Source organism: Podarcis filfolensis (assembly GCF_964270895.1).
Source record: "Podarcis filfolensis genome assembly, chromosome: 7".
NCBI classification, from domain to species: Eukaryota; Metazoa; Chordata; class Lepidosauria; order Squamata; family Lacertidae; genus Podarcis; species Podarcis filfolensis.
In genome coordinates this window covers 70,734,263-70,759,229 of record NC_139603.1, presented here as the reverse complement: position 1 = coordinate 70,759,229, position 24,967 = coordinate 70,734,263, and the positions used below count along the sequence as shown (strand labels likewise).

The 24,967-nt window shown below is 43.5% G+C and overlaps 1 protein-coding gene and 1 long non-coding RNA gene across 3 annotated transcripts; both read left to right on the top strand.

The window, feature by feature from the left end:
* The first annotated feature begins 342 nt into the window (after window positions 1-342).
* On the top strand, window positions 343-7,623 carry LOC310766367. 2 transcript variants are annotated; one of them, XR_014550106.1, is made up of 3 exons: window positions 343-391; window positions 1,199-1,494; window positions 4,163-7,623. It is a non-coding gene; the product is annotated as an uncharacterized lncRNA (long non-coding RNA). The 2 variants fall into 2 exon arrangements; XR_014550107.1 differs by lacking the exon at window positions 343-391 and adding an exon at window positions 469-549.
* A 3,974-nt stretch (window positions 7,624-11,597) lies between these two features.
* On the top strand, window positions 11,598-23,195 carry ABRA (actin binding Rho activating protein). The gene is made up of 2 exons (XM_083622186.1): window positions 11,598-12,393; window positions 21,308-23,195. Exons 1-2 carry the CDS (start codon window positions 11,657-11,659, stop codon window positions 21,768-21,770), a joined length of 1,200 nt encoding a protein of 399 aa, XP_083478312.1. The 5' UTR covers window positions 11,598-11,656; the 3' UTR covers window positions 21,771-23,195.
* Window positions 23,196-24,967: the final 1,772 nt, after the last annotated feature.

Sequence of the window (24,967 nt, the reverse complement as noted above, 5' to 3'; positions counted from 1 at the left end):
ATTAATTGCCAGTCAAGCTATGACAATGCCTGTGCCAAGGGCCCGTGAACTTTGGCTGGGCTTCTGACACAGCAGCAGTAAATATTATGGAGGTGACATGACTGTGCTCAAGTCAGGCAATGGCTCTGATTTCACAGCCATTATTTGCAGGGATGAAGTCATCCTCTGTCCTTAAGGTCGGTTCCCACCAAGGACAACCCAGAGGTTTTTTTTTTACTGCTGTTTTAGACTGAGGTAACCAGGGCTTTTTTTTCAGCCAGAATTCACGAGAACTCAGTTCCGGTACCATTCAGGGGGATTCCAGCACCTCTCAGGTGGGTGCCATTGTCATTCTAAGAGAATGTTCACAGTGTGTTCAGGCACCTCTTTTTCTATAACAGTAGCACTGGAGGTAACCATGGTTAACCAATTGTGAGGGCACTGAAGGCACTGGTGGCTGGGTCCCATTGAGACCAGGAGGGTGGATGGCAGGAAGGCTGGCAGAAGGTGGTGCCAGAGCCAATGAGGTCTACAAGGGCAGCACTGAGACAGAGGAAGAAGAAGTTGACAGTCAGTGCCACCCCCTAGACTGATTGTAAATAAGGAGGCAGGGATATGGGTGCAGGTTCTGGTTGGAGTCTGACTGAGGTTGGTGGGATGGTCTTCCATTTGCCTGAGTGAACCAGCCCTCACTGACTGCATTTCTAGTTCTTCACTCTTGTTTCCCCTCCCTTTCATTTTCATTGCTAACCATGGTTAGTGTTACTTATGTACCTTAGTAAGGTAAAGGGACCCCTGACCATTAGGTCCAGTTGTGGCTGACTCTGGGGTTGTGGTGCTCATCTCGCTTTATTGGCCGAGCGAGCTGGGGTACAGCTTCCGGGTCATGTGGCCAGCATGACTAAGCTGCTTCTGGCAAACCAGAGTAGCGCACGGAGACGCCGTTTACCTTCCCGCCAGAGCGGTACCTATTTATCTACTTGCACTTTGACGTGCTTTCGAACTGCTAGGATGGCAGGAGCTGGGACCGAGCAACGGGAGCTCACCCCGCCGTGGGGATTCAAACCGCCGACCTTCTGATTGGCAAGCCCTAGGCTCTGTGGTTTAACCCACAGTGCCACCCGTGCGTACCTTGGCCATCGTCAAAGCCTAGGTGAGCGAGCCAAAATTGCAAGGGCAAGTTTATTTATTACGTTTATGCACCACCTTTTCCTCCAAGGAGAGCCAAGTGTGCACAGGTTCTCCAGTTCCCTGTTTTATCCTCACAGCAACACTGCAAGTCGATGACTGGCCCAAGGTCACCCAGTGAGCTCCACAGCCGAGTGGATATTCATGCCCTGATCTCCAAGGTCCTAGTCCAACGTTCCAGCCCTTGCACCTCACGAGCTCTCATGCTGAGCTGGAGCAAGACAGCAGTTCTTCCACTTTTTACTTTTTCCTCACTGAGAGAAGGTGAGGTGTATGTTGGCTGGGGCTGGTGGGCAGCTGTAGTCCAAGGGATCTGGACAGCAACAGGTTGGCAGGGGCTGATTTAGGTGTGTATGTGTATTTTAATGAACTGAACAGGGTGAAAGATTATGAGTCCAAGTGTGTATGCATGGATATCAATTTAATAGTTTAGATTTTTTTTTAGTTGCTGTTTTGTTAACATTGTTTTGAAGATTATAAATGCCTTATTGATTTCCTAATCATATAATATGACATGCTGCAATTGTGATATTTAGCTTATTTTTAATTGCTGGTTTGTTCCATAGGTTATAATTGTTTTACTGATGGTTTGTTACTTACACGATTTATGCTGTACTTTCTGCTGATCTATTATCTTATTGCTGTTTATTGCTTGTAAACCACTTTGGGATTTGTTTGAATGGGAAGCAGCATAAAAATACAGTCCGTCAGTCATTACATTTTGACCTGCCCTGATATGTCAACTGAGCTGATTTTTCACCATTACTGGTAATAGTTTTAGTGCTCTACAAGTTTTAAATCTTGTTGGTTTCAGTGCAGTCTTTAATCACATTTGATGCTTGCATTAATTCAATGTAAACTCCCCTGGAAGGCAGCATATAAATTAAATTAAATAAATAGTAGCATGCAATGGGTATTTTTATTTATACAGCAGAATAAATCTGCCATCATGACATATGCTGTCCACACTAGTAAAGCAGTCTGAAGTGGCAACCTGTCAGGATCCGTTTCCCTGCAAATAAAACACAAGCTTAACTGCCACATACTATTTTATAATTCCAATGAAATTCATCCATTTAAAAGGAAGCATTTAAAACTTGGCCTGCACAACATAAGATGTGTGGGCTGATGAGCAGACCTTTCCTTTTTATTTGGGATCTCCTGGAGGAATTCAACTATAATTTGTGGTCCTTTCTTACATAAGGGGAAACAGCTAAGCCCCACTTCAGACTATCAAACCTGATGGATGGGTTTGTGGGGAAATGCCTGTGTCACTGCTTCCCCTGGATTCAAAGGTACGGGGTAGCCAAGTTGGTACCTATTTTTGCAGGCCGCAACCCATGTCATTCAACGTGAAAATTCCTAGGAGAGTGTGTTTGTGTGCACTGGCTGCCTAACTCAACTGGGAAAGTTGATGGAGATGAGGAGGAGGATGGGGAGCAAGGAGAGAGATGAAGCTTCTTATATGAAAAAGAATCCTGTGGTGTATGTGGCAGCCTGTGAAAAAAATGGACACTTGATGATGGAGGGTACAGGATTCCAGCAGAGAGCTTCACCTGGAAGTCCTATTTTTGGTTGTATTACATTGTACTGTCCAGCAGCAGTACATTAGGTGAAAAGTAAGCAAGGTGGAGTTAAGGAGATCTAATGTCAGCTCTGTGCCAGTTTCTCAGTCCCCTGTGCAGCCCCCTCTGTCACTGAAACAGGACTATTGCAGCAGCTGCTGTCAAAAATCTAGCACAGAAGCTCATAATAGCAGTCCCATAGCCACACCTCCAAGGGGAGTCCAAAAATGCAGGCAGCAAGGTCCATAAACTACCCAGCTGCTCTGTGAAGATGTCATCACTTCTGGGGGGTGGGGGGAAGTCTCAGAGATCTGTTTCCAAGAACAGCAACATTCCCACTGATTCCACTTCACATTTCACATCATTCTGCTGCTGTCTGGATAACCCAGCTCAAGGGTTTCCAAACTTTGGTCCATGGACCAACAGTGGTCTTCAGGCTTCATTCAGGTTGCTTGCAGCATGACCACATTAAATATCCACATTGATTTTAATACATATTTCTATTGCTCTGATCATTTCTTGTATTGTATTATAGTTCGAATTAAATGGAGTGCAAAATTCATTATAATAGAAAACCATATGAGAAATAAAGAAAACCATAAAAATACAATAAAAATTGTACAGCATCTAACACGGTGCATTGCAATTGCTGCAACATACAGAACAATTATTAAGTGGTTGTCAGGGGCTGGGGAGAGGAGGAGGAATGGTGGAGACTGCCTCCCCACCCTGGCCCTTCCAGGGAGCAGGAAGAGGAAGACAGTATAGATTCACAACAGTGGTTTGCAGGAGGTTGCAGTCAGAGGCAGATGAGGGGGGAAGTTGGAAATAATGGGAGAGCCAGAGCAACACCCGGCTGACACGTTGTCATTAGAAAGCATTGCAGACCCACATTCTCCCAGAACCCGGTGAGCCTTAAAAGTAGGAGATCAAAGAGCTCAAAGACAGACAGTACTTAGCGGCACCTGTTGAGGAGGTGATGATGATGACAAATGAGGAAGTGGGAGGGGGGTGGAGATTCACTCGGGATAACACCATTATCCAAGAGGTTCTATAGCCTCTCTCTGTAAAGTTTGAACTGAAAAAGGACAGTAAGACATTTTTCCTTGTCTTTATACTTTCCTAGGCCACCAGCTAGGAGCCACTGACAGCATTCTGACAGTGATTCACCATATAGCGTTTACTGCACATGTAACTTGTTAAGATACAGTTGTACGTTTATCCACTCCATGTTTACAGTATCTCCAGGCTTTGTCTTGCACATGGCACCTTAGTATGTTTGTTGTTTGAATGGTTACAGGTCTATCTCTATTCTAGCTATTATTCTAGTAAATTTGGTTTTATACTTATAAGCCAGTTTGTGGTGTTGTTGTTTTGTTGCATTATTATTACTGTCACCACATTTGATACTTTGTGCATATACTTTCCAGTGATTCACCAAGACCACCAGCAATTTTCAAGTTGTCCAAGGAGAGAAAAGTTTGGGAACCACTGACCTAGATCACCATCCTGGCAAATGCACCAAACTAGCTGTTTTCGGCATTGCATACTACATTTGGAAAGATTGTGGTAGATTCATTGCAAGCAGCAGTGGCACAGAGCATCCAGCCAAAGCAGTGATGCAAAGGGATGGGATGGGAGCGCATGTTCAAAAGTGCCTTTTCCTAATATTGATAATTCCATTAGCTCATATGCACACACACACACACACACACACACACACACACAAGTTATATAACTTAGGAAATAAATTTTACTTGGGTCTGGTGTCACGAGCCAGCCTTTTCCCCTCTGAAAACATTTCTGTGTGGACAGTACGTCTCCTGCTTTGGAAAGCAGCAATTCCACTTGTAAATCTTGCTTCTTGACAGACAGGGTTGGAAGGAATTTAAAGCAAAGATGCCTAAGTGGTTTCAGATGTAAGGGCACAGTATGTCTTCCTGTGGTATAAATGCCAAGATAGGGAGAGACTTTTTTAAAAAATGGTTTTGGGTTACTGAGCAGATCAGTAGGTTGCTGCTATCTTGTGTTCACCAAATGTGTTTTTCCAGGCTGGCCTTAGGTCTCACATGCACTGTATTCAGCCTATTGCGCACTCTGATGTGGTGTGACCTTATCAGCCCTGAGGACACCTGAACTCTCAATTATGGCCAACTCACCAAAGAATCTGAAATAAGCTCGACATCGTCCTGGCTGCATGAGTAATGTATTTATTTAGCCATGGGAGAGAAATCCATCTATGTCAGCTCTGAAGTCAGTCCCTCTTTTCAGTTCCAGCCATTTATAATAAGAACATGCAGAGCTGCCTCATACCCAGGCTGACCATCTAGCTCAGCATGGAGAACCTCAGACCCAGAGACCAATTGTGGGACATTATCCAGGCTATTCATACTCACAAGCAACACCTCTCAATGTGAGCCAAGCTGCACTTGGCTAGAATGTGTCCTTGAACCCTAATAATATTTCAAGCTTGCTTAGATGTTGGGTGGAAGGGGTGAGTAGAAACTGGCCTACTGTACCTCCCTCCCTACAGACCTTCTTGGGTGTCAACGTATGCTGAGGAGGGTGCCTTCTCGGTAGTTCCTCCACTCTGAGAGGCTTGGGGGGGTTGCTCAGGAGAGGGCACCCCCCACCTTGAGTTGTGGAACTCCCTCACCTCAGATGTGCATCTGGCACAGCTTCCAATGAATACTGAAGAAGCACCTCATTATCCTGGCTTTTGAGGTATCTATTTTTGGGACCCACCTTGTTTTATTGCAAGTTGCTTGAAAAGCTGTTTTTAATCTTGTGTCTTGATGTTGTAACCCACCCTGGACCTTGGTAAGTTGTTGTTGTTGATGATGATGATATTTCATCACTCTACCCACTTTAGCCTCTGGCATGTGGCTCCTTGCAAGGTTGTCCTTGGTCTACACCAGGGTTTCCTAAACGTGGGTCTCCAGCATTTAGGGATGATAACTCCTATCATCCCTAGCTAGGAGGAACAGTGGTCAAGGATGATGGAAATTGTAGTCCAAAAATAGCTGGTCCACACTATCTAGTGCATCAGCATTTCAGGCATTTCAGACCTAGCTGGACACTGAACCTTCTGCATGCAAGGCACATATTCCACCATCGACCCTTGGCCCTTCCCCATAGAGCAGAGATTATTTGCTCCCAGGTTCCTGTGTCTTGGACTGCATCTCATCCACACAAGCTGTGCTCATTGCAAAGCAAAGAACTGTGAGAGGTATGTATAGACACAGATTTTTTTCCACAAGTTGCTCACTGTTCTTTCAATTTGTTCTAAGTAATCCACCAGGGGATATGTGATCCTCCCTTGTGTAGGTATTCTTTTACAGCCCCATTCCAACGGTGCTTACACTTCTTAAGTTTAAGTGTGCATAGGATTGCAGTCATAGTTATTTTCTTGAGCAAGACATAGGGTTGAACTAAACTGACCTGGCGCACTAGCAGAAGCTAATGCAAGGACTTCCATCAGCGCAACAGGTCTCCCCTCTCTTTTTCCCTCTGTGCCTCCCCCAAATCTGCTCTGGAGGGTTGGGAGACCCCTGAAACAGCACACAGGGAGGGAGGGGCAGGACAGGATAATGTGGACTAGATGGGCCGCTGGCCTGATCCAGCAAACCCTTCTTATGTTCTTAACCTAGATTTGAATGAATGAAGGAGAGATTTGTCCTTCTGCAAGCTCATGAGATTCCATCTGGTTTATTTAATGAAATACTTTCACCTAGTTCGTTACTTGCAACTGTTTGAGAATTTCAGCTGGGAAGATTTGCATGTGTTCTGAATCCTGTGGCATACCAAGTTCTCACACTTTTTTAAAAAAAAAAAAACCTATCTGTTCTGATAAGATTTCTGCCCTGCACTGATTACAGTCTGGAACAAGGTTTAACTTCCACATGATCAGTGTTTGTTTGTTTGCTCAGCCATCATGATCCACAGTAGCCAATGCAGTCTAGGACTCATGCGTTTATGGGCACAAAATATTTCCCTGAGCATCTAGAAGAAAGCCACCCTCTTCCTGACTGGTTTCTCTCTGCTCAAATCACCTCAGTCCCAGTTAATGCAGTTGACTGCTGAGTAGAGAATTCTGTGCTGTACTTCAACCAGTCTGAGTGGATCACAGACTTACATCCCTCCTCATGGCTTAGGGCAGAGCTGGCGCAACGTTCAGGTTCTCAGGTTCAGGGAAGGTCCATAGCTCAGTGATAAGAGTGTCTGCTTTGCACACAGAAGATACCAAGTTCAGTCACTGGCATCTCCAGCTGGAGCTTAGGGGACTGCTCCCCCGCCTTGGAAACCATGAAGACCTGTTGTCAACAAGTGTAGACAACACCCGCGGTCCGTTCCAATTCTACAATTCTATGATTGTAGTGGTCTGAGTCTTAGACTGCATTGGTGTCAGGGACTGGACTCAAGAGGGCAAGATGGAGGAGGAGGAATGGTGGAGATCTCTCTCTCTCTCTCTCTCTCTCTCTCTCTCTCACACACACACACACACACACAGACACACCTTTTCCTGGTGCTGCAAGAGAAGAGGGAGGCAGCCTTGATTTACAGCAGGGCTTTGAGGTGTTGGAGGAAAGTCAAAGCTCAGAGATAGAGGACTGTGTTAGAAGAACGGGGGGTGGGGGCTGCGGCAGGGCAGCCAGATGACACATTGTCACTAGATAGTATTTCTGACCCCCCCCCCTCGCCCAGAACTCAACTTTCGTTAAGAGCACAGGAACATTGGAATCAGAGACATTTGACCACGAGGGGCGGACCATAAGGGAAGATGCTGCTGCTGGGAAGGAGGGAGGAGGAGCCCAGTTTGGAGCAACGTCACTGTTAAGCCTTGTGTTCTTTTGTCTCTCACTATTAGAATTGAATAAAACTCATTAAAAAAGGACTCTATCTTGTTTTCTCTGCTCTTGCTGCAACTGGGGGAGGAATAGCTTTCCCGAAGCCTGGACAGAGCCTTGACAATTGGCTGCATTGGCTGGCCCTGAGAATGGCAGACCTGTTCTGCCTCAATCATGTATAATCTGGGGAAACATGTAGGAGCTCAGAGGAAAGAGACACTTTACTTCAACCAGGAGGTTCATATATCAGCTCTAGGAATCTAAAGTCCCTCCTGTTACGTATCAAGGTGGGCATTGTCTCTGTTATAATCTCGTCACCTGTTGAAGACCTTTCTCCTCCCCCAAAGCTGTTATGTGGAGGTTTTCATCCCAGTTCTACAAGAGTTGAACCAGAAACAATGCTTTTATATAGCTTTTTAAATTGTAAATGGCTTCGGAGTGTTACATGGGAAGCGATTTACAAATGAGATTAAAACAAGGAAATGAACTAAATGTTGAGGGCACTCCATAATGAGTTATATTTGTGGAGATGAACAAAATGATTTATTCTTATATCACCCAGCACAGGATATTTATCCTGTTTTGCCTCAGATGACTGCAGAGTTCAGAACGAAGACAGCACGAATAACGACACAGCAGTTCGCAACTAAGTGACCAGCTTCCAGAACCTGAGGTGATTTGTCCTGAATGTCAGAAAAGACAGGTTCTGAGGGATAAAGCATGTACAGGTCAAGGACAAACAAGCTATATCTTCATTAAATAGGACTGCAGTGACAGAAATCAGAGGTGGACTGATTCATCATAACATTTCCTAGCTTAGATTTTTCAGCCTATTTGCATTTTTGCCATGACTTGCAACTTCCTCTTCTTCTTCTTTAATCGAATTAATTCCTAAACAACAAACTGAGACAGGAAAGTACTATAATCCCTAATGATTTTGCAGATAGTCAAGTTTGTATTTCAGGGTTGTGTTCAAGCACCAAGAAAACCTGAGGAAATAAAAATGCCATAGCCTGGTGCCCAAAAACTGACAATGTTGATGCCAGGAGCCTCCCAAACTCCTGGCACACATCCACTTTAGGATCTTTTGATATTGAAACCTGAACAGCCTCCAAAATCTGGCACCTCAAGGATCAATAAGGACAACAAAGATTAATGGTATCAAAAGCCAATTAGCATACCTACACACACAAAAAGTGAACAGATGTTCATACGCGCTGTTGGTTCTAAAAGCCTCCCTAAAAATATACAGCGCAAGTAGGATGCATTACACCTAGCCAAGAGAAGGGGGGCTGTGTGTCCACAGCAATAAAGGTAAATGATTCTGAAACATCAGCCTTAAGAGACCCCCAAAACACCAAGAAACTTCCAAAGGTGAGTGTGTGAGCATGTGGGGGACTTTGTGGAAAGAAGCAAAGATGGGCACAATTTGTTGATTTTAATAAATGAGATTAGTTTGGATGTGATTGGAAAGGGACAAAAAGTCAAGTTGTGGAGAGCTCCACTCTGGGTGCCGTGATCTCACACAATTTCATGCGAACATCTCACCTGAAAAAGTGCTTTTCCCCCTGGAAAAAAGTGCTTTTTGGGAGACTGCAACCTCGCATGGTCCCAAACAAAGCATATCTTTTGGGCTCCATAATCTTGCACGGAAGGACAGGTGGGAAGATGTGTGTCCCCGCTTGGGCACTCAATATGTTGGAGGCCATGTTATGTCTATCCTCGTATTTCAGACATGTATTTATATGGGTGGCTTCTGAAACACTTGACACACCAAAATCAACTTTAAACTAGCATAAAATGCAATTAAAACAAACGAACTGAAAGAGAAAACAGTATAAAACAGGCATAAAATCACTCAACCCTTTGCCAGCCCTGAAGTCCTTTGCTTCTCCCACAATCTCCTCATTCACTAGCTAATGACACAATCATATTCAAGTGACTGGCTGACTAACAGCATTCGACTCCCTACGATAGAAAACAGAGGGTTGATTCAGAGATTACATTCTGGTGGGACAGGAGTTTTCATCCTCATAGAAATGCTGTCTGTGAGTAAGAACGATAAGAATAGCATAGCTGGATCAGGCCAGAGCACATCATGATCTCTTTTTTATTTTCACTACACTATTCCACAGCATTCATTTCAGTGCAAAGGAATGACAACACAAAAGGGTTAAAAGTAGCGGGACTTCCTGTTTGAATAACTGCAATGAGTTGTAAATGGAGCTGTCTGTGAAAACTGTCCAGAAATATTAATTAATCCAGAATATGGCTGTGAGGTTGCTAACTGGTTCTCAAGTTTTAGCTGCATCACTAAAAAAATTTTTTAACTTGATTTATTACCATATAAGATTCTCTGACTTGCTTTTTTATTATATGGCAGCCTATAAGGGCTTGGGATAGGGGACCTAGACTCCTTCAGATCGGTCTGTTCTTGGGCAGCGCACAGAGTGTAAATTTAGCTCTGATATGACTACAATGAAGTTAGTATGCAACCAATGATTCATTTGCCCCATTTGAGCTCTCAGTTGATGTCATTTGGGAATGGCTGGCTGACCTGCTGAAATGCCTCAGGCACATAGCACGGAAAAACAAGGGAATCTTCTCTCGTTACATGAGAAACATTATATGCTTTTGCAAGCAGCTATTTTATGAACGACCACCACGAAATAATAAATCACTTCCTCAAAGTAAACTAAGAAAACCAAGTGAAACCAGCTATTGCTGTTCGGTAAATCACACAATGCATCTCATTAGTTTAAAGAATGCTCGGGACTTAAGATGATTCTGCACAGGTAAGGCTTTAGTCATCCAAAAGATGTCATGATGACCACCAGATTGGATAGGATTCAGACAAATTCATTGAGGATATGGCTTTTGATGGCCACTAGCCACATGGACTGCAAGAAGATCAAACCTATCCATTCTTAAGGAAATCAGCCCTGAGTGCTCACTGGAAGGACAGATCGTGAAGCTGAGGCTCCAATACTTTGGCCACCTCATGAGAAGAGAAGACTCCCTGGAAAAGACCCTGATGTTGGGAAAGATGGAGGGCACAAGGAGAAGGGGACGACAGAGGACGAGATGGCTGGACAGTGTTCTCGAAGCTACAAACATGAGTTTGACCAAGCTGCGGGAGGTGGTGGAGGACAGGGGTGCCTGGCGTGCTCTAGTCCATGGGGTCACGAAGAGTCAGACACGACTAAACAACTAAACAACAACAGCCACAATGGCTATGTTATACCCCCAGTGTTGGAGGCAATACACTTCTGAATACCAGTTTATGGGAATTCTAAGTGGGGAAAATGCTCTTGCACTCAGGTCCTGCTTACAGGCATCTGCCTGGCCACAGTGAAAACAGCATCCTAGATCAGATGATCCGTTGGCCTGATCCCTCAGGGCTCTTATGTTTAACCATGCTTTTCTTCCCATTCATAGGTTGGGAATTGTAGTAAACAAAGAGTAAGCTGAAGGAAAGGAAGCCTACAACACACTTGGGATAGAGACAGACTATTTTTGAATGCACAGAATCATGGCTCAAGCCAAATCCCGTGGTCACTGCAAACCCGCAGTGTTCAGTTCAGCTGCCTTGGTGTGCAGTCCTTTATTGATGAATAAGAGTGATTGACTTTTTAACTGATTGATAGCCAGGATATTTCTGGCATTACCCAATTCCAAGCGTTTTCATTAACTGATTTGCCTGAGTGCAAAGAGCGAAAAGCATCCCATTAAGCAAATTCCGCTACATAAAACACATTTTACTGTCAAACCGAATGCATGACTAAGGTACCTTTAGAGAGGGCACATGCAGGTGCTGATAATTTCCATCACAGCTGTGGCTGTCCTGCGTCACCCATGTTTACCATATCCAGTGTCCCATCTGCTGCGGTGAAATGCAAGCCTGGGCTTTTTAAAAAAAGAACACTGTCAGAGTAAGGATCCTCTTTCCATGTGAGAAATGCTTCCCATACTTTCCAGCATCATAAATCCCCACCACCATCTATTTAAATCCCTACCATTCCCTTCTGCCAGTTACTTGCCACAGGGCAGCCTTAACTAAGTGGTGTTAACGCAGGGATGGGTGAGGAAGCCACAGGCAACACAATGTCTCCAGAAGAACAGCTGAAGAAGAACACCCCTGCCCAGAGGGCCATCAAAAAGATCCGTACGGCTAGCCTCGTCATCAGCTTGGCACGGGGTTGGCAGCAGTGGGCATCTGACCACCATACGAAGCAAGTCCAGGAGCCCAGTGGGTGGGTGCCCTCTGAGGAGAATTCCCCAAGGGAGAGGGTATTTCCCAAACCACCAACTGATTTCAAGAAAGACCAATCGAAAGATGGAGTGTCCTTTCCATCAGTACATCAGGAGCCAAAAGAAAATGGAGAGCAGGCCCCAAGTGAATCAAACGAAGCCCTCCAGAAACTTAACATCAGAAGCAAAGAGGTGACAAAGACCATTGTAAGTAAAGCCTACGAAAGAGGCAGTGGCGTGAGTCTCCTCAGCGACAAGTATGAAAAAGACAATGGGTGTTCGTCAACAGACAAGAGTACCGAAGACATTGATAAGCTTCTCAGTGGCAAAATGTCCCCTACAAGGAGGAGGAAGTGTTCTAACCTGGTGTCGGAGCTGACTAAGGGGTGGAAACAGGTGGAACAGGAAGATAAGGCCGATGAACCGGAACTACAGAATTATCGTAGCGACAGCTTAGATACCGAGGACAGCGGTTATGGCGGAGACGCAGAGGAGAAACTGGATGCTGACAGCGGTAGTCAAGAAATACGGACTGTGAGGATAAAACGGCCTTCATCATCACTGTGAGTAATAGTCAAGTTTTCCAAGTGTAGGTCTAGGTGGGCTTCACAAGGGCTGCTTCACCCAATGAGCCTGCCAGGTGGAGATCCGCCCCCCTTGAAACTGCTTCCATCTGATGGATGCTTTATTTATTAAAGGCATTTATTATTATTTAAGGCATTTATACACCATTTACATTTCTGCGAAGTGGGCTCATGTTCAGCCATCACTACAATGTCTCTCCCATGATGCTACATCAAGAACATTTCGGCAGTGGGTGGAGAATAAATCATTGGGTGTGTGATTAACTGGTCAGCACAATGGCCCATGTAAGGACCCATGAGGAGTCCTCACACAGAAGCAGTTTCCAGTGACCTTTGGGTATAGCAGATGCTAACATGTGCAGTAAAATATTTTTTCAATTGTCTTTGAAATAACCCTAACAATGGAAATACTAGGCTATGGTTGGTGGGTTATAATGTAGTCACATGACGGCTCCATAATGCCAGTGTTTTTCAGGAGAGGTTCAGTTGCATACAGCAAACGTTGGTTTGCACAATTAAAGTGGATTAAAACACTCTGCTGCAACAAGTCCACTGAATAAAGAGGTTATCTGGAAGACCCCTGAACCTACATCACTTGGGGCCAACTTGGGTAACTCTAGCACTGGTGTTAAAGTTTTCAGATGTTTCCATCTGTTAGCTAGGTGCTTCCATGAAGTACAAACAAAAACCACGGATGCAACACCTGATATTCATGCCTCTGGAAATGAATGTTCTATTTAGCCTTATCATACCTAAGGGCTGTTGCTAGATCTATCATCCATTAATTTGTATAATCCTTTTTCTTTAGCCAATGAGTTTAGTGGCCACCAACATGTCACATGGCTAAACATCCTATTTTGTCATCTACTGCATGTATAGAGAGATTACAGGGGGCTCAAACTTCAGCTGTCACAGATCTATAAAGATTGATGATGATGATAGATAGATAGATAGATAGATATAGATAGATAGATAGATAGATGGATAGATGATAGATAGATAGATAGATAGATAGATAGATAGATAGATAGATAGATAGATAGATAGTTACTACTAATATTCTACAATTAATTACCCGCCACTCACCTCTAAAAACAAAGTAAAACAACTGTTTTAATACATAACTGTTAGAATAGCTACTTCTAGTATCCTAGTGGACGAAAGTTTGTACTAGCCACTTGGAGAGACAGAAGGAGATGCTTATTAGCTAACTCTGTAGGAGAAAGCTGCACACAGCTGGATTTTGCCCTGCCCCTCCCATGCAACTGGCCTTTATGAAATGCCAATTATCCACACAATGCAAATCTGGAAAGAGGGACAATTTCCGATCTGTTGTTTGCAGGAAGAAAAACTACTGCAAAGTACCTATAGCTGTGTGCAGCCACTTCACCTGCCCTGCCCTACGTAGAAGAATAATGACTGCAACATTTTCTTTGCTTAAAAAAGAAAGAAAGAAAAGCATTTGGCCAGAACCACAGGAGTTGCCACCAGACGTGTCATGTAGCAATTGAACACACCAAAGGAATAATGACAAGAAAGTGATTTATAGGATAGGTTCACGACACCTGCAGTTCTGTACTTTCCCCACATTTACTTTTCAGTTTCATTTAAGTGCCCTTCAACTTAAGCCACCATTCTCACACAGCTGCATAGATGAAAGGGTGGTGGCTTTGAAAAACCTTTCAGTTTTTGCAGTGCTGATACATAGGAACATTAGAAGCCAGATTATACTGAGTCAGACCGCTGGCTATCTAGCTCAGTATTGTCCACACTGATTAGCAACAGTTCTCCAGGGTTTAAGACAGGATTCTCTCTCAGCACCCAGAGATGCTAGGGTTCAAACCTGGTGCCTTCTGCATGTAAAGCACATAGATGCTCCACCACTGAGCTATGGTCCTTTACCAGCTGGAGGGGATGCGGGTGGCGCTGTGGTCTAAACCACTGAGCCTCTTGGGCTTGCCGATCAGAAGGACGGTGGTTCGAATCCCCGCGACGGGTGAGTTCCCGTTGCTCAGTCCCAGCTCCTGCCAACCTAGCAGTTCGAAAGCACGCCAGTGCAAGTAAATAAATATGTACCACTGTGGCAGGAAGGTAAACAGTGTTTCAAGCGCTCTGGCACTTGTCACAGTCCTCCGTTGCGCCAGAAGCGATTTAGTCATGCTGGCCACATGACCCAGAAAGCTGGACAAATGCCGGCTCCCTCAGCCTGAAAGCGAGATGAGCGCCGCAACCCCATAGTCGCCTTTGACTGGACTTAACTGGACTTTACTTTTACCTTTCCCCAGCTGGACCTTGAAATCCTGAGCCGAGTCCCAGTCTTGGGAGTCCTCATAGTCCAAAGGCATTCCTGTACTTTTGCTTTTTTTAAATACAATATTCAATTATTAGAAATGTACCCAAAGATATAGCTTATATATTGTTTGTTTGCTTCCTTACACACACACACACACACACACACACGACTGTAAAAAAACAAAACCGAAAAAACCTCAAAGCAGTTTACAAAAAGAATAAAACAAGAAGCTCAGGATTCATCCCTCCAGTTCCCAAACTTTAGCCTCACAACAACCCTTGTGAGATTGGCTAGCTATATCCTCGCTGAACGTTCATGAAATACTAGTCTGATATTGACAATACTCACCAAATTTTGGACATTCACTGTAACTTAAATAATTGACCTAAAATAGCAACATACCTTGTCCTGCAGTGGAGGCAGGAGAGAACAATCAAGTGATATTTATCTATTTTGGAATGCTCCTAATCTAGTCTGTTTTACTGCCAGAGCAACCTGGACTCTTCCCACCCCCATCCCAGTACCAAGCTGGCTTCTCCACTCATTTCTGTATCCCTGCATAGTCATTCACACCCGTTTAAAGAGGGTGTAAAACTATCACAGGAGTGGGGTACTGGCTTTCGCACCCACTTGAGACTGTGTAAAACCTTCAAGCTGTCAAGGATCATGGCCAGCCCACTCACCCACTTGAACTAGAAACCTAAAATTAAGACTGGTGGGACACTGCCAAGCAGGCAAACTTCCTGTTATACATAGTTCTGTAGTGTTCATTTTGACCAATGGCCCAACATTTCTATTCCGTATTCCCAGTAACTTTGGATGGCTTCATTGCCAATTCAGATCTATTCCTGAAAAGAAGAGGGTCAAATTTGCCACACATATACAATTTCCACTAAACAGCCCATTCAGTTCATCCTGGAGCCAGCCCAGATTAACACGAACTACTCACTAAAAATAAAATGCAACCGTAGTGATGATGTAAGTAACCTTTAGCCAGAGTCACATGAACTTCTCAAATATTTTCTGAAGAGCTTCACCTTAACACGGCTGTTCAGAAGCGGTAAAGATTTATTTTATTTTATTTTATTTTTATTTTGCTGGCTCCCAGCATAGGATTTTCTCTGGTGCTGTTTTTATTATATCTGCCAATTCCTTTATTTTTAACATCCCTCCATACAGGTGCCTTGCAAGGATCTGGCACTAAAAAGTGTGCTAGAAATATATTAATAAAGATTAGTATGTACTTTAAAATCTAGAGGAGCTGAACGAAGAGACTTAGGCCAATCCAGTCATGGTTAGGATGGTAGACTAGGATCTCAGAAACCACAGTTCAAATCTTCAGTCAGCCATGAAGCACCTTAGGTAGGACAGTCATTCCCCGCACCCCTTTTTTTAGCATAGCCTACCTCACTGAGGAGTTGTAAGGATAAAATGAAGAGGGAGAGAACCATTTATGCCACCTTGACCTCCTTGGAGGTCAAAATAAAATGAAATAATAAATATTCTATCTCACTGCCTCAGGCAAACCAGCCCTCAGAATTAGTTTTTGCAGGCCCATGTACCTCTTTGCATTGGCTTTTCACATTTGAGGTGTATATGTTCAGGACCCACCTTGTTTTTGTGATTCTAAATTGATTTAAACTGTCTTTAATATTGTGTTATAATGTTGTAACCCACCGTGGAGCCTTAGGTTGAAGGTGCCCACCTTAAATTATCATCATCATCAATGATTAGCATTGATTTGTACATGTTCCAGTGGTATTAATTTTACCTCATGAGTTTTCTCTCATTATGAGTCAGATTGGCGAATCGCTAAAGATGGAGGAGATTGGACTGCCATGTGAGGGGAAATTTTCCTTCAAATTGGTGTCAGCCTATGAAGGAAATTGCCTTTAAGAAATTCTGCCTGTGAGAAAGAAAATGTAGCCCTTGGGCTTCAATACATCCCTTGCCAGCTGAGTGTCCGCTTGAAAAACACAATATTCTCCCCAAAAACTTTTGTTACTCCACATGTAGAAAAGCATAGGTTGATGTATAGCTAATTGGATGGCACATTTGGCTGGAATGAAGGGTTTCAATTTCTCCTCCCTTTTCTCACACGCTCCTGCTCCATCCACACCCATTGGCATCTGGTTTACCTGAACACTGAACCCCCCGTTACCTGTAATTTGGTTCTCATTCAAGCAATAAACCTCTGTCTGGATTGTACCGCCAGATTGCCAATGGAGAGGCCCATATAATTCAGTCCTCTTTCATAAACAACCATTTCCTGCACATAGAGAGCTGGCCAGTACAGAACATGGCTAGTCTAAAATCCTCCCTAACATCTAGGCATTAAATCACACAAGGTTGCACCTGCAGAGTCACCTCATGTGAACCTTTTTTTTTTTTTTTTTTTTTGGCAGGATAAAGATGCTTTAAATAAAGAGAAATAAATATAACTTGGTCTCCATCCTCTAGCAGTAACTATCTGGCACTACATTGGTGTGGACAAAACACAAACCACCCACACTTTGGGCTGTGTTAATAAGACACCGAGTGTTTCCCTCCCTACTTAAAAAACAATGCCTTGGAGGAAAGTAACAGGCAAGTGGCATTGAAGAAATCCCGGTGTGTTTATACAGAACTACAAAGTTTTGAATTCCATGTAGTTGCAAGGTTGTTTTGAAAGACCTTTGCATTTCCTCAGTATGCCTAGCTTGGCTTGCACCCAGATGGTTGGTTCTCACATGGCTGGCCTAGCACTGAAGTGGCAGGGAAACATACCTTTGAGGAAGAGAAAGAGAGAGAGGGAGAGAGAGGGAGAGAGAGGGAGAGAGAGAGAGAGAGAGAGAGAGAGAGAGAGAGAGAGAGAGAGAGAGAGAGAGAGAGAGATGGTGCAATAGTTCCTCTTTCAGATTGTGTTTGCTGTTCTGATCACAGGCAGACTTTTGGTTCTCAGATTTCAGCAGCGCCCTGTGCAATGCTAAAATTCAGCACCCTCGCACTCTATTCTACAACATTGTTTTGGTGCTCCCTGAAGTGTGGCACCCAGTGTGACCAACCCAATAGCACCACCCTGTTCTGATCCTTCTGGTGGTTAACAGGTCTGGAAGAACTCTCAGAAATTCAACAATAACAAGCACATTTCTAACCTTCCTTTCCTCAATGGAAGCAAGTCATGTACAAGACTTCTCCCCTACACTCCTCCCTTCCTTCCTTCCTTCCTTCCTTCCTTCCTTCCTTCCTTCCTCCCTCCCTTCCTTCTCACAACAGTACTAGGGAACAGGGTTCTAAACTGCAAGAGGAACCTACACACACATGCACACACACACCAGGCTCCTTATGTAAGACTCCCCCCAACCTGCTAAAATTAAAAATCAGGGAGGCAGCAAGCGCATAATGGCGGAAACAAGTCCAGCAGACATACCTTTGTTCTTCCTCCAGCATGACTGTAATTGTGTGAGGAGAAGACTAAAAAGGGCTTCTGGGATGGTGCCCAGGCTAGCTCAAGGGCACCCAGTGAGCTTCATGGATGACTGGGGTTTAAACTCAGGTTTCCCTGTTCTTATTTTGACATACACCACAGTGACTCTGGACAAGATCACTGCTATATACTGTAGTAATGGGTAAACCCTATTGGCTTCACTGCAGGCAGTTTGGGTGGAGAGTAGAACGTTTGCATCCAGCTCCACCAAATTCAGTTCAGTCCACTCCTGACATGTACCACAAGGTCTAGAGCAGCCTAGTGCCCTTCTCAATGGCACATAGCTGTGAAACACAAAGATCCTTCCCTGACCCTCAAGATGCTGCTGAACAGTAGTTCATGGCCAACAGTTAGGGACGTGCTAGAGGACCACACGTTCCTGCCTCTGCCTCAGACTATGTGAAGTTGTAGTCTAGAGTTGCTGGTAAATGCCCTTGGGTTCCATGTCTGTTAATGCTACCAGCCTCAAGGAGAAGCCCAGTGCTGGATTAAACCCTGTGGAGGCCCCATGGCAGTCAAAATCTCATGGTCCCCCTTGTGCTCATGCTCTAGTGGGATAATATTGAGCTGAGAAATCTTGATTGTAATTTTCTTTCAAGATCAAATCAATATTATTTTGATCCACTGTCGCCAGGACCCTAAAAAGCATGGGGCCCATAAGCCAGTGCATGCTTTGCCTATTTGGTACTCTGGAACTGCATAGGCCACATTCACACTGTACATTTAAAGCACTATGGTTCCACTTTAAACAGTCATGGCTTTCCCCAAAGAATTATGGGAGCAGGAGTTTGATCAGGGAGTTGTTGGTAGACCCTTATTCCCCTCACAGAGCTGCAATCCCGAGTTCCCTGTAAAGATTAAGGCATTCTGGGAACTGTAGTTCTGTGAGGAGAATATGAGTCTCCTGACAACTCTCAGCACCCTTAATGAACAACAAGGAAGCCATGACTATTTGAAGTGGTCCCTTCTGGGATGCTTCTGTGGTGTGCCTGTGGCCATAGCGATGGTGATGCTCTGTGAGTCCCCATTTTGTTTCTGATAATACTTCTGACCCAATCAATTGATGTTTCCCAGCATTAGGCTACTAATAGTACAGAGGACTCAGCTGGCCCTTTATAATAAAAAAATGAAAAATTGGAAAAAAAATATGAAAGGGAAACAGAGGCAGGAAGTGTCACAGCAGAAGATTCCTATGGGGAAAGGAAGAGAGAGTCGGCGTTAGATTGTGTTTGGGTGTCAAAGCAGCAAACCAAAAGCAAAACAAGTGGTGCTAATCTAGCCCACTAAGGAGAAGATTAAAATGGGAAGGTGATAATAGTATTTAGTTTGAAAGGAGGATTAAAAAAACTAAGTGGGAAGAATGGAGGGGGTGGGAGCAAATGTCAGAGGCACAAAGCAATCAGAAGTTTTAAAATAGGATCCGGAACTTAAGGTATCTTTGCAGCTGCTTTCCTTTCCCTCACCGCTTCCAGCCTTTGTAACTTTGCAGAAATCAGACAAGGAGGAAGGGAAGGCACGCAAGGCCTAAGAGGTCATAGACCGGGAGATTGGGAGAGGACAGCTGCTGTACTGTATCTGCACCTGCCCTCTGCGTGACTGAGCAGATAGCAAAGATATCAGAAAGAAGGTTCAGAATATAGGTGCTTTGGTGAGCTATAATGGGTTTTTTCCCCTCCCTGAAGCTTAGGAGTACCATTTCACTTAACGTATTTCACATGTGTTGTCATTGGACTTGTAACAACAGAGGGACATTCAGCAGATGGAATGCTGTTCGGGCTGACCTTTCCAAGTATTCAAAGCTTGCAACCAGCCTGCAAGGTTGTCCAGGAATTCGGAAAACAGAGCAGCGTTTTCAGAAGGGGGACGGCTGTAAATAGGAGCTGGGGGGAGGGATGGACAAAACTAGGAGCAAGTGGCCCCTTTTGCTGTCAAGGGCTGCATTTCCCTCGGACAGGGTTCCTCAAATGGTGGGACAGGGCTACCAGTGACCCTCAGCTCCAGGTGGGCTCCAGTGCCACAGCCTCCTCATTCAGCAGCCCTACCCCCTAGCCGAATCGAAGACTTTTGGTTGGAATTATGCCACCCCATCAACTCCCCATAGGCTGGGTAAAGATGATTGGGAGAGAGAAGTCTAGATGGGATGTGTAGTTTTCTACAGGGCCAAAGGAGGTGTGATAGGAATGCCCCAGCTGTATCATGATATCTTAGCCCTTAATGTACCAAATTTTAAGATTCCGTGGGCACAGAGATTCTTTTGGTTCCTGTGCCGTTAACAGTGACATTTGTTTCCTTGGGATCTTCCAGTGGAACTGTGAAGAATTCTCGATTTGGACAGGCTGACACAGGAAATGTGTGATTTTATGTATGTTTTATTATACAACAGCACTGTGTGGTATAGTGGTTAGAGTGCTATGATGTCCGCCCTGGAACTCAGAATCATTGAATCATAGGACTGTAGAGTTGGAAAGTACCCGAGGGTCATCTAGTCCAACCCCTTGCAATGTAGGAATCTCAACTAAAGCATCCATGACAGGTGGCCATTCAACTTCTATTAAAAAAACACTCAATGATGGAGAGTCCACCACCCTCCAATGGAGTCCGTTCCACTGTCGAACAGCTTTTACTGTCAGAAAGTTCTTCCTAACGTCTAGTCGGAATCTCCTTTCTTGTATTTGAAGCCATTGGTTCAGGTCCTACCTTTCAGAGAAGGGGAAAAAACCAAGCTTGCTCCATGAAGCTCGCTGGGTGACCTTGGGACCATCATTCACTTTCAGCCAAACTACATCAAAGGTGTGTTGAAACCATCAGGTAAGGTTGCCCTCCACCTGAGCTCATGGGACAAAGGACCGTGCAGATGCAGCAAATAATAAGCTAAATAAAGGGTTATTATTCTTGACAGGAAAATAGTAATAATGCAATCCTGAACAAAATCTGGCGTTCCAAGATAAAAGAGATGGCAAGGAGACAGTTTTAAGCATGCTCAGATGAAGCTGTTATAAAGATGTGACTTTTAGAATTGGTGATAACATGCCACCTAGTGGCCTGCCCTATAAAGCAAAAGATGAGCAGTACTAAAAGGCATTCCGTTACCATTTAATGCAGTTCAAAAACCATCTATTTCTTGGTTCTTTCAGTGCAAACAGAAACGTCAAGGCCTCCAAGAAATACAGCCCTGTCCACAATCTGAGAGGGAGATGGGAAGACTGGGCAGATGAGCACATGATCACACAAAAGCTCAACCCCTTCAGTGAGGAGTTTGATTACGACCTGGCCATGTCCACCCGCCTGCGCAAAGGAGATGAAGGCTATGGCCGTCCTAAAGAAGGTACAAAAACGGCAGAAAGGGCCAAGAGAGCGGAGGACCACATCCACCGAGAGATGAAAGACATGTGCTTCATCATCAGAACGATGGCTCGGCACCGCCGTGATAGCAAGATCCAAGTCACTTTTGGTGACCTGTTTGAAAGATACGTCCGCATTTCGGATAAGGTCGTTGGAATACTCATGAGGGCCAGGAAGCATGGGATGCTGGACTTTGAAGGAGAAATGTTGTGGCAAGGCCGGGATGACCATGTGATAATAACTTTGCTAGAATAATGCTATTCTTCATGGGATAACCCAAAGCGTTATCGATTCCTGGTAACTCCAGTCAACTATATGTTGACTACTCCAGCTGAGACATCCAAGTTCTTCTTGGGGTAGCCAGTGTTTTGGACTACGATTCCCATCAGTCAGCACACCCATTGGTCAGATCATGGGACCTGTAACCCATAATAGCTAGAAATAGTCAGAATCTCCTCCCGTTAAGTAATGTCTACATGTTACTAGCAAGTTCATGCTTCTTCAGCCAGTTTTATAAGGCTGAACTGCACAGAGTAGACTAGCATATAAGGGAATGAAGTTCACATTATTCTGTCAGAATGCAAGTAGCTTTGCATCTGTTCAATATATACTGTATGCTTGTTGGGTTTAAGAGGGGTAACAGCAGCAAATTTATCTATTAACATTTGGAAGTAATGTTCAAGTACCCTGATACCTCAGTTTTAATACTAAACTGGGGCCTGAATTCTTAAGTTTATGGCATTCTTTCTACATGACATTTCAGGTGAATGGAAATAATTCCTAGACTAAGTATAATAAACTATACTGTAACATTACTTATATAAACTGTGCAATATACACATTTATATTTACTAAGTCACGATAAACTTCAGGATGGCATCAATTTTATACACTATGTAAGTCAACCTGTAGTTGCTTCAAAATGTATAGCTGGACTATTTTGCTGTGTTTAATTATTTATTTTTATAACTATGTATTTATGACGCTGATTGACAAGTGCTTGAAAAATGTATGGGAAAGCCTCCGGATAAACAGTATTATAGTTTTACGGTTTAATGTTAAAATGTTCCAAAACAAAACCTACCCCTATCCCATGTTCTCTTTCAAACTGAAAGATCACACATCTTCTTACAGAAGAAAAAAAGATGCATGACTATTTTCAGTCATAAAGCTAATATTGTCAGAAATGTTTTTCAGGCATTACAGATAGGTTGGTGAAAATGTTTTGACTCACAATACAAACTTATTTATTTGCAGTAAATTCCTTATTTTGCTAAGGAATAAATTTCCTACATATATAGGCATGGAATGAGACTTTAGAGATTTGCATACTAACATTGTTTGCAAAACAATGTGCTTTGAAATAAGTGGTGAAAAAAGGCAATACTCTCCTTGAACAAAAAAATTGATTGCTTTTGAGACTGCAAGATTGAGTTCTAATGTACCACTTCAGCTCTCTCTATATGTGATTTCATTTTGAAGATTGTTTGCCCTTTATAATGCCATTATTTGCTTAGGTTCTATACAGAGGTGTGTGCACTTTAGAGCTGCTTTGAGTACCAGTAGTTCTCTAGAATGGGGTCACAAGTGTCCCCAGTCTGCAGATCGCAAGGGTAAGTTGTCAAAAAATAATGTGTTGGATACTATTTCTGCCAAATACAAAAAACATCAATCATCAAATTCTTCTTGTTCTTTTACATTAGCAAGAAAGCATTATACACACTCTCCGGCTGAATCCAACGCTAGTCCAGCTCAAAGTTGACCCATTGAAATCATAACCTAAATTAGTCATGTCCTAATTTCTATGGATCTACTCTTAGCAGGAATAGCACTGGATAAAACTTTATGCGCGCACACATGGTGCGTTCCATTGCATTATTCTGATTGGAAGCTATTCATTAAGGTGTTGCTTATTGATTACTATACTATATTGTGACATGCAGCAAGCAGAACAACTGTTGCCTATTTCTCCTGAGTGGAGAGGGTCCACTACAGAAATTTCTCACCATAACAATCAGAGGGGGTTTATCCTAGATTAAAATGTAACAGCCTTGCTGGATCATACCAAGGTCCATCTCAGCCAGCAAAATGCCCACCAAGAACTTGTAAGCATCACAGAAGGAAACAGCCCTACCCATGACCAGTAGCCAGAGTTGTATCACCTCTGAACATGGACACTCCATGCAAATATCATAGCTGTTAGTTATCTCAGTTCCTTTGATTCGAGTTACCATAAGTCTAGCAACCCCCTAATATGAGGATGCTTGAAAGGATTTGCAATTGCAATCAAAATCATCAGTAAGTATTGATCAACGCGAACTCTGCAGTTGCAGACAAAATCATCAGTAAGTATTGATCAACATGAGCTCTGCATACAGCTACGATGAAAAATATTTTTGTTGGGTTAAAGGAAGATTCTAAGTAGGTAAAAATTTCAAAGGGCCTTTATAAACCTGTAGATACTATTGACTCCTAATACTGTCTACAATGATACTAAGGAAAGTAATTTGTTTATTATGAAAAGACAAAATATCGGATCTTTCACCCTCTATGCTTCAACTTCAGAAGAAATAGGTTCTCAGCCAAGCATTGGTAGGCAAGAAAAACCAATAAAATTCAAATAGCATTTTGCAATGGCACCAATTTCTAGAACCTTATCACATGGGGTGGCATTCAATTAAGTTTCACTGAGAGTAGCCCTACTGGGTTTAATAGATGCTAGCCATGATCATTAGTTTCAATGGATCTACTCTGAGTAAAACTTTATTGAATACCCCACACTGTTTCTCAGTTCTCTGTTATTCCAATATGGATGCAATTGTTCCCAAATACTGGTAGAATAAACACATGGGTGTCAGGGAGAGCAGCTGAAACACAATGCAATTCAAATCTCATGACGACAAAAAAATGGACCATGTGTCCTACCCCTCCCTCCCATTTGATCCCAACCATTGACAAGAGGTTAAGAATTTGAAGCATGGAACTACTAGTAAAATACAAGAGGGGCCTGGAAGAAAATATTGCAATGTGGAATATTCCTAGACAATGTCCCCAAATAGCCATTCCAACCTATTTTCAGTTCATCATCCATGAATGTGGCCACTGAACATTCTCACTGGGTGTCTTGGGGGTTTTTTTTTGCGGGGGGGTTAAATTTTTATTTCTGCAAAGCTTGTTATCCTCCCAAGTCTGCTCAAACCTCCATCCTGTGCATGGATGGTGCTATTTTTTTGCTACTGAGCTCTGGCATTCACACTCTGACAATTGGAAATAAGAGGTAGAATCATACGAATTGTAGGGTTGGAAGGGATCCTGAGGGTCATCTAGTCCAACCCCCCTGCAAAATGCAAGAATCCCAACATGCGGTCCCCCATCCAAATTGAAACCATACCTGTAACAATTCCTTCTTTCCTTCAGGGAATTTGTGTGTCTAAATAAAGTCCCGACTCAAG

What these genes read in the sequence shown, in the direction of transcription:
- ABRA (XM_083622186.1), top strand. Translation starts at nt 11,657, where the DNA reads ATGGGTGAGGAAGCCACAGGCAACACAATGTCTCCAGAAGAACAGCTG. An exon ending in AAACGGCCTTCATCATCACT is followed by an intron (nt 12,394 to 21,307) that starts GTGAGTAATAGT and finishes TGGTTCTTTCAG; the next exon opens with TGCAAACAGAAACGTCAAGG.